General features: G+C 42.3%; 1 protein-coding gene across 1 annotated transcript; it reads right to left on the reverse strand.

Annotated features, from left to right (window-relative positions):
- Positions 1 to 6,517: 6,517 nt before the first annotated feature.
- LOC131684193 (trypsin-1-like) lies at positions 6,518 to 7,562 on the reverse strand. Its single transcript, XM_058966853.1, has 3 exons — positions 7,457 to 7,562; positions 6,926 to 7,401; positions 6,518 to 6,863 (listed from the first exon to the last, which is right to left on the reverse strand). Exons 1-3 carry the CDS (start codon positions 7,509 to 7,511, stop codon positions 6,567 to 6,569), a joined length of 828 nt encoding a protein of 275 aa, XP_058822836.1. The 5' UTR covers positions 7,512 to 7,562; the 3' UTR covers positions 6,518 to 6,566.
- Between the last annotated feature and the right edge of the window lie 2,240 nt (positions 7,563 to 9,802).

Below are 9,802 nucleotides of genomic sequence, written 5' to 3' on the forward strand. Positions count from 1 at the left end.
GGTAATATAATTTTCGTAAGATTAGGAGGTCATTTAGTTTTTATGGCAATATGGTTTGACATTTTTAGCAATGAGATTATTGGAGCAAATAATGTTTAACTAAGGGGGAAAATTTATACGACTATCTTAAAAGTAGAAATAATTAGAGGGCGTGATTAAATTTTGTAAAGATTCGGAGACATTAATTAGAGTTATTTTATGTGGTAGTAGAGTTGGGCATTTTCAACGAGATCATATAATATAATAGTTAAAACTAGAAAAGGTAAGAAGAGCTAAATGCTTCATGAAAATATTTGTGGGGGGGGGGAAGGGGTGTTACTTCTGTGTATAAGAGTCAGGGGAAGTAGGGTGGACAAACATGGCAGGGGGAGAACATTATTTCAGTTTCAGACTTCGGGAGATCAACGGATGGATTACAGAATCAGGGTGGCCTTCATCAGGAAGAATCATGTACTGGGACGCCGGGTGGTCGTTCTTAAGATGGCAGGGGTTTCTCCAGACGATTTCGTAGTGCGGCTAAGATGTTGATCGGCTACATTTCGAGTTGTGCGTGTGATGTTCGTGCTTTAGGTCCCGTGTTTGTTGGCTCATTTGACAGGGATGTTTTGTGTCGCCTTGGAGTCGCATCAAACCATCGTGGGTGTATGGTACAGGTGGAAGAGAGCGTTTCTGAGAATGATAAGGAAAAAGGGGCAGTTAAAGTTGGATATTGATGGTTTTTATGAAGGTGTATATAAGGGACATATAGAGGACATCGCGGCTTGCCAACACATCTCGAACCGGGACGATGGGTGGTCTTCCTCGGGCCCGGAGGGTGTCCATAAGCCGAGACCTGGCGAAACTGTACTCGGTGCACGCCCAGACTATGTGCTCTATATCGTGATAACCGTCGCCACAAGCGCAGATACCACTCTCCACGAGCCCAATACGTCGGAGATGTGCATCCAGCGTGTAATGGTTCGCCATGAGTCGAGACATCACACGAATGAAGTCACGACCCACATCCATCCCCTTGAACCAAGGTTTCGTCGATACCTTAGGGACTATCGAATGTAGCCACCTTCCTAGCTCCCCATTGCTCCACGAGGTTTGCCAACTTTCGAGGGTTCTCTGATGAGTAATAGTGAAAAATTCGTGGAAGCAAATTGGTCTTTCAAAAACGTCACCTTCAATGGCACCCACCTTAGCTAAGGAGTCCGCCTTCTCATTGCCCGGAATGGAGCAATGAGAAGGGACCCACACCAAGGTAATCTGGAAAGATTTGTCAGATAAAGCACTCAGTAGCTCCCGTATTTTCCCCAAAAAATACGAGGAATGCTTTCCATGTTTCATCGAGCGAATAGCGTCAATAGAACTCAGACTATCCGAGACGATGAAGTAATGGTCTGCGGGTAATGTGTCAATGACTCCAAGGGTATACTGAATAGCAGCTAGTTCTGCGGCGTAAACTGAAGCAGGGTCACTGAGTTTGTAGGAGGCGGTGAACTTTTGATTGAAAATACCGAAGCCAGTGGACCCTTCGAGGTTTGATCCGTCAGTATAAAACATCTTAGAACAGTCGACTTCTCGGAATTTTTTATAAAAAATATTTGGAACCACTTGTGGGCGTATGTGGTCCGGAATTCCACTAATCTCATCTTTCATGGATGTGTCGAAGAAAACAGTAGATTCAGAAGTATTTATGAAATGCACACGGTTGGGATTGTAAGAAGAAGGATTAATATTTTGCGCCATGTAGTCAAAGTACAGGGACATAAAACGGGTCTGAGAATTGAGCTCAACAAGCCTTTCGAAATTTTCAATCACCAACGGGTTCAAGATATCGCATCGAATGAGCAATCGATATGAGAGTTCCCAAAATCGATTTTTCAGCGGGAGAACGCCCGACAGGACTTTGAGACTCATCGTATGGGTCGACTGCATGCACCCTAAGGCGATACGCAAACAACGATACTGAATTCTTTCGAGTTTGATGAAATGTATGTTCGCGGCGGATCGAAAGCAGAAGCATCCGTATTCCAGTACCGACAGTATCGTTGTTTGATACAACCTAATTAGGTCTCCTGGGTGGGCACCCCACCACGTTCCGGTTATTGTACGAAGAAAGTTGATCCTTTGCTGGCATTTCTGTTTCAGATACCGAATATGGCATCCCCAAGTACCTTTCGAGTCGAACCAGACCCCTAGATATTTTACTGTGAAGACCTGAGCGATAGTTTGACCCATTAATAGAAGCTGTAGTTGTGCTGGTTCACGCTTCCTAGAAAATACAACTAGCTCAGTTTTCTCCGTGGAGAATTCGATACCCAGCTTAATAGCCCATGCAGACAAATTGTCCAAGGTATTCTGTAATGGTCCTTGTAGATCGACAGCTTTGGGTCCCGTAACAGACACCACGCCATCGTCTGCAAGTTGTCTTAACGTGCAAGAATTGTCAAGACATTCATCAATGTCGTTGACGTAGAAATTGTATAACAGGGGGCTTAGACATGAGCCCTGGGGAAGGCCCATGTAGCTAAATCGTGATGTCGATAAGTCACCATGCGAAAAATGCATGTGCTTTTCCGACAACAAGTTTAGTAAAAAGTTGTTTAAAGTCGCTGAAAGACCATGCTGGTGCAGCTTCTCTGAAAGAATGTTGATAGAAACTGAATCAAAAGCCCCCTTTATATCTAGGAACACTGATGCCATCTGCTCTTTACTAGCATAGGCCATTTGAATTTCGGTTGAGAGCAACGCAAGACAATCGTTCGTCCCTTTGCCTTTGCGAAAGCCAAACTGTGTATCTGACAGTAAGCCATTTGCTTCGACCCAATTGTCGAGGCGGGATAGGATCATTTTCTCAAACAACTTCCGGATACAAGATAGCATTGCGATCGGTCGATACGAATTGTGGTCGGAGGCTGGTTTTCCTGGTTTTTGGATGGCGATGACCTTCACTTGCCTCCAATCGTGTGGGACAATGTTAGCCTCAAGAAACTTATTAAATAAGTTCAACAAGCGTCTCTTGGCAGAGTCTGGCAGATTCTTCAACAAGTTGAATTTGATTCTGTCTGGCCCTGGAGCTTTATTGTTACACGACAAGAGAGCAAGTGAGAACTCCACCATCGAAAAAGGTGTTTCGTTCGCGTTATCGTGACGGGACGCGGCGCGGTAGATCTTCTGTGCCGGGGCGGAATCCGGACAAACCTTCTTGGCGAAATCGAATATCCAACGGTTTGAATATTCCACGCTCTCATTAGTACTGTTTCGATTTCGCATACGTCGGGCTGTTCCCCAAAGAGTGCTCATCGATGTTTCTCTCGTTAATCCGTCGACGAACCGGCGCCAATAACCGCGTTTTTTGGCTTTCATCAAACTCTTCATTCGCTTGTCTAACGTCGCGTACTGTAGAAAACTAGCGGGTAACCCGTCGTTCCGGAAGGTCTTAAACGCGGCGGCCTTCTCTGCCTACACGTCTGAGCACTCTTTGTCCCACCAGGGATTGGGAGAACGTTTTTGTATGTTCGCGCCGAGTACTGGCTTAGTCTGAGCTTGATTCGCGCTGTCGAGAATCAAGCCAGCCAAAAAGCTGTACTCTTCCTCCGGAGGAAGTTCTTGAGTAGATTCGATGTTGTCGGATATCGCGGCAGCATAGCTCTTCCAATCGATATTTCGTGTGAGGTCATACGAAATATTGATTGTTTCCAATGGCCTTGAGCCGTTATTGATTGAGACTACGATCGGCAGATGGTCGCTACCGTGGGGATCAGGGATTACCTTCCACGCGCATTCTAACTTTAGCGAGGTCGAGCAAAGGGATAAATCTAATGCGCTTGGGCGCGCAGGTGGGGGAGGAATCCGTGTCATTTCACCCGTGTTTAGAATTGTCATGTTGAAGTTGTCGCAAATATTGTGAATTAAAGAGGAACGGTTATCATCATAAAGGCAACCCCATTCCGTACCGTGAGAGTTAAAGTCGCCTAAAACTAGTCGCGGTGCAGGCAGGGATTCTATGATGTCATGTAGCCGGCGATGCCCAATCGCGGTGTTGGGGGGAATATATATGGAAGCTATGCAAAGATCTTTGCCTTTGGTTGTTACTTGACAAGCGACAACTTCAATACCTGTTATCGAGGGAAGGTTAATTCTGTAGAAGGAATAGCGCTTTTTGATCCCCAAAAGCACTCCTCCATAGGGGGTGTCTCGATCCAGGCGAATAATATTAAAGTCGTGGAAGTTGAGATCTATGTCGGAAGTTAACCAAGTTTCACATAATGCAAATGCATCGCAACTCAAATCATTTATTAAAATTTTGAAGGAATCGATTTTCGGGATGATACTTCTGCAATTCCACTGTAGAACAGTGATCAAATCCGTGACCTCGTTCGATGAGTTAGCCATCGAAGGATACAATCGCTGAAAGGAGGGGCCATTTAGCAGTCAACTGCTTCAAAAATGTTCTTACTGTAGGGAGAAAAGCTAACATAAGACTTTTAATTGGATCAGTTATATTGAAAGTTTTTATTATCCAGTCCACAATGTCCGAGAGTTTGATAATTCCAGTGCCGCGATTATTCTCGAACTGAAACAGAGGAACACTTGGGATTTTTGATGTTCCGGGAAGTGCTGGGAACTCCTTCTCTGAGTTTAATCCTCCGAGACCAGGAGCTAATTGCTTCGGTTTGGTTGCAACACTTCCAATAGATGTGACTTTCGGAGTCCCGTCAAGGGATACCTTCTGGCCTTTACAACGAACTTTAGGAGAGGAAATGTTCCTCCTCTTCCTATAACTTCTAGGCGCCCTAGTAGATGTTCCCTCTTGTGGGTCATCAGCCTCGCCCTCGTTAGGAGGCAAGTGAGCATAGATGTTTGTTGAGGTTGGTGGTGTAGCTTTCTTTAGCATTTCTGCGAAAGAACGTTCGGATCGTCCCGCAAGGGAACGTTTTAGTTTATCCCCGCGTAGTTTGTACGCGGGACATGCCGAGATATCATGCAGATTCTGTGCACAGTAAGGACACTTCTCAGCATACTGCACGAATCATCTAGATGATTCTCCCCGCATTTTCCACAGCGGGCCTTATTGCTACAATGGGTGGCTGTGTGACCCAATTGTTTACACTTTGTGCAATTCATGACCCGCGGCACAAACAGACGCACAGGCAGACGAACCTTGTGCAAGAGGACGTAATTTGGCAAAGCGGTACCAGCGAAGGTCAACCGATAAGAGTTTGATTGGGGGTACGTTTTTGAACCATCCCCCGCAACTACTACTGAGTGCAAACGCTTGCACTCGAGTATTTTCACTGGCTGAAGTATGCGGTCTCTAAAACGGCCAACCCCGTACTGCAGCAGATCCTCGCATGTCAAACTGTCATCGGTGACAACGCCTTCAGACTGTACTTTTACAGCTGGAATATACACGTGATAGTCCTTCGTAAAGTGCTCGCAGCAAGTAATATCGTTTGCCTGCTTTGAGTTAGTCAGCACGACCCTCAGCCTGTCTGAGCGGACCTTTTTTATTTCGGTCACAGCCGAGAACCGTTCCGTCAGGTCTTTTGAAATCTGTAATAGATTCAGCGATTTTGTTTTGGGCCGAAAGAAGACCACAAAGGGACCGGTCGAGAGCTCTGGATATTGTTTGGGTCGGGGGAGAGCCTTAGGAGTCGACTCGATCTCCATTTGGCCATCCGGGGAGGAAGCCATCGACACCGTCAATGCACGGGGTCAGCACCCGCGCAGACGGGAAAAAGCCGTAAATGTATCAAAAAGGTAGATTTCACTTATCTGTATACTCGTTTCCCACGACGCACCAGTCCAGCTTAAATAGCTGGTTATTGTTCAATCCTCGCTTTGCGAACAAAAGGTTGAGGAATGTGGCCTAACGGTTAACACACGCACAAAAGAATAAAAGTCCAAACCTCGAAGAGGCAGAGAATGGCAAAATAACCTTGAACGCGGATTACTGCACTGTTCTTTTTCCAACAGACCGAAAACAAAATACTTCTATCTCGATCGAGCGATGCGTAGAAACTGCACTAACCCTTATACTATCCCTGCGATAAGATGACGTCCCAGAAAGAACATATGATTATCGCACTAGCGACGGTGATCGTACCCTTCCTGCAAAGCGAGATCTCACAAAACCGCACCAACCCCGCCCAACACATTTGATCTATTTAATTTCCCCGCTAGATACCAAGGCCCGAGTTTTAATTATCGTCGTTATTGTAGTGCTTTTTACGCAATTTAATGTACCGTATTCAATAACTTTTATCTTTCAAATTTTAATTTTGAAAAGTTTCATTATACGGTGGGATCCGACTATGTAACTGAAGCAACATTACATTACAAAATGTTGGCTTTTCATGTAATTTTCGATAGCAGCAATGAATAATTATGGCCAAAATTAGACCTCAGTTTTTGTAGCAAATGAGTCACGGTGACCCGTAGTTAGGCCTATTGTTGTACTAATTGGGCATTTGTTACTAATGTGATCTTTACTATAAGGCATTGTAGTAAATAAAAACGCTTGTGATTTACGAATATGATTTACTTGCTGACAAAGATTGAGAAATTCAACTCGTTCAGATCCCGCTGTTGCTACGAATCCAATCACGTACTGCGGCCACTAGTGCATATACGCCGGGATAATTCGGCTGTGCACATCCCATACCCCATGAGACAACCCCTACAAGTTTTCCGTTGGCGACCAAGGGACCCCCGGAATCACCCTGGCAAGCATCTCTGCCACCATTACGGAATCCAGCACAAAGCATTCGATCCGTCACACCGCCATAGATAGTGTAAGCTTTGTTACATTGCTGTCGGTTGACTGATGGTATGTACGCAGCCCGTAGCTTCTGCCGCGATTCGAAAGGATTCTGTAATCGAGGATATTATAGTGTAGCTCAGTTCATTTGAATAGCACATTTGAGTAACTTACCTGGGTACTACCCCAACCAGAGACCACGCAAAGGGTACCATCCACAATAGATTCGTTCTGAGCTGGTAGCTCAATTGCTTGCGCATTATTTCCCAAAACAATAGCATTATTCAACTGCAGCAAGGAGTAATCGTAGTCAACCGTGATAGAACTGTACTGCGGATGCTGAACAATCCGACTGATAGCTATAATTGTTCCACCAGATGCGTGCATTGATGAACCAACTCGTACCCTTAAACTGGAAACCGATGCACCGGAGGTACAGTGAGCTGCTGTTAGAACCCATCGACTGGAAATGATCGATCCTCCACAGATGTGTCTTCCTCGGGACTGTAGTGATATCTGGTGGGGAGCATCGATGATATCAATTGCGAATCCTCCTACTATCCTATTTGTACCAGCTAGCGATATTAAATCTGAGCCGTAGTAAGATCGAGGGATTACTTCCGGTAGGATTTCGTTCTCCTCGGGAAGAACTGTAGAGACAATGTTCATTAGATATATTGCGAAATGCGAAATGGTATAGCTTACCTTTCCCTTGTACTGTTAGTAGCACAACACACAACAGTGCTATTAATTGGAACATCTTTGCGATAGTTACTTGAATACACGCTAGAGTTGGCGTGAATGGAACCCATCGGTTATATACCCAGCACTTAAGCTTGATTGATTGAAAAAATGATAATCTTATCGCTTGTGAAATACAAATGTAAATAACATTCAAAAGATGGAGAAAGTTACAATACAGCAGGATACTCTAGGTGCAATTGTTTAGAGCTCAATAACACTTCAACCACACATGTCGTGTTGATTCCAAAACCTTCCGTAAATAAGTTCAATAACACGAGTCTTTTATACACATTGGTAGCTGGTACGTAGCTTGGTAGCATTCAATTTATTATGTTTGTTGTCGTCGAGATATCTAAAGACTTTTCTATTTGTTTGCACGATTGGAAACTCAAAACATTGAACTGCGAATAGCTTGGCAACACTCATATTATATAAACTATAACATGTGAGTCTTTCAGTGCTTATCCCACTCATTTAAACACACTAGTTAGAGCTGCGACTGCTATCTCTGTTCTAAGCTTTGGCACAAACGGTATCATGACAAATGGATATTCGTTTTGAATAATGGTTTATCGGATGTCGCTTACCAGGTAGCAATTCACACAATGAAAGGAATATGGAATAAATTAGGAGCAATAACATAGCCTTGAGTTTTAGTCCTCTGTACATAGGTCCGTCTGTATATAAAGTTCCAAAAGTCCGGATATGCAAATGCATGATTGAAGAGTGATTACATATTAAATGATATGCAGTTCCGTAACCGGACCACAAAGATCACACGAGCATGCTGAGTATTAACCCTAGAACGTTGCACTTGCGTTTTCCACCCTAGAACGTTGCACTGGGGTACAAATGTACCCCACGCGTTTCATCGCAATTTTCGCAGGTGAAAACGCAAACGAAAGAAATGTATAATACATCGTTTTTTTCGTTTTTTAATTGCAAAAACAGCTGTGTAAGTGAAAGTACGGAATTTATTGAATGAATGATACATAAAATGGTTTGAACAAAAAAGAAAGTGAAAAAATCGCGGTTTTGGCCTTTTTCACAAAAATCACTATAATTGTGAATTTTCAAACGATTTGAAAAAAAAATCAAATGATTCTAAAAGTTGAAAGATTGATAAAAAATGGAATTTCGATATTTTTGAAAAAGTGCAATTATTTGGAAGAGTGTAAGTTAAAAAATCGGGTTTTGGAAAATACCACGAAATGGGGTGGAAATTAAAATGAAAAAACTACAAGGGGCAGCCCTATGGGGTTGCACGAGCTGTAGACGTAGGACTATACTACATAATGTAAAATATTTATTTTCTTAGTACATTTATAGTAATAATAAATCAAACATATTTCTTACGTATGGTTTAATCACAACCAATCAACATCGAATATTACATATTGAACCAAACCTTCTTGGTTATCAGGTCATTCCATTTGTAGTAGGTGATCGAATCCGATTAAACTTATTTAAGAAGATCTGAAGAAATAAGACAGAAAACTGTGACCGAACTAATATCTGGAACTAAATTTTTATAGCATAAGATAAGCTTGTAAAAACTTTTCGATTGTGTGTGGTAAAAAACCCGGACCAGTGAAGAAAAATCAAATTTTAGACAATATAATCACATTTCATGTATAGACCAAGTATTCTAGTTATATTTTGCCATTATTGTAACTTTCCCAAAGTACGCATACAAATATAGCGAATGCAGTGGTCTTTATCATATACAGTAATGTTTCGATTATATCACGCCTAGTTATATATATAGGGATGGATGCATTTATGTATAAAACAATATTTAAGTACATGCATATATATTCATTTAAATATATACATTCTAACTTACATATGCATTCTAAGATACGTACATACACATATGTATATACACAGTTACATGCATACATATATGGATATATAAGCGTGATATAATCGAAACATTACTGTATTGAAACTTTAAATATACAAGAATCGAAAACAATTTTATATGTGGACAAGATGCGTTTTCGCAACGGTTTTTCAAGTGGCAGTGTATTCATTCATAAATAGGCTTTGTAGTATGTACCAATTAGTAGAATCAAAATACTATAAGCTGAGTGGAAATGAATCACGTGATGGGGAAATAAATCAATCGAACGTAAATAATAAACTTTCGTTGTGCAATTTAATAACAAATTAGATCTACCTACCTACACATTCGCCTCAAACATTAAACCCAAGCGCAAAAAGCAAAATGAATCAACACTGATGATGGGTAGAGCGAAAAAGACAACAAATACCACGACACTATGTTAAACGTGTTTGTAAATG

Source organism: Topomyia yanbarensis, chromosome 2, assembly GCF_030247195.1.
Source record: "Topomyia yanbarensis strain Yona2022 chromosome 2, ASM3024719v1, whole genome shotgun sequence".
Classification (NCBI taxonomy): domain Eukaryota; kingdom Metazoa; phylum Arthropoda; class Insecta; order Diptera; family Culicidae; genus Topomyia; species Topomyia yanbarensis.

Excerpts from the sequence above, each read along its gene's own strand:
- LOC131684193 (XM_058966853.1), bottom strand. The coding sequence starts at position 7,511 with ATGTTCCAATTAATAGCACTGTTGTGTGTTGTGCTACTAACAGTACAA. Across the intron at positions 7,402-7,456 it reads ACTAACAGTACAAGGGAAAG|TTCTTCCCGAGGAGAACGAA; the intron begins GTAAGCTATACC and ends TTGTCTCTACAG. Across the intron at positions 6,864-6,925 it reads CTGGTTGGGGTAGTACCCAG|AATCCTTTCGAATCGCGGCA; the intron begins GTAAGTTACTCA and ends CCTCGATTACAG.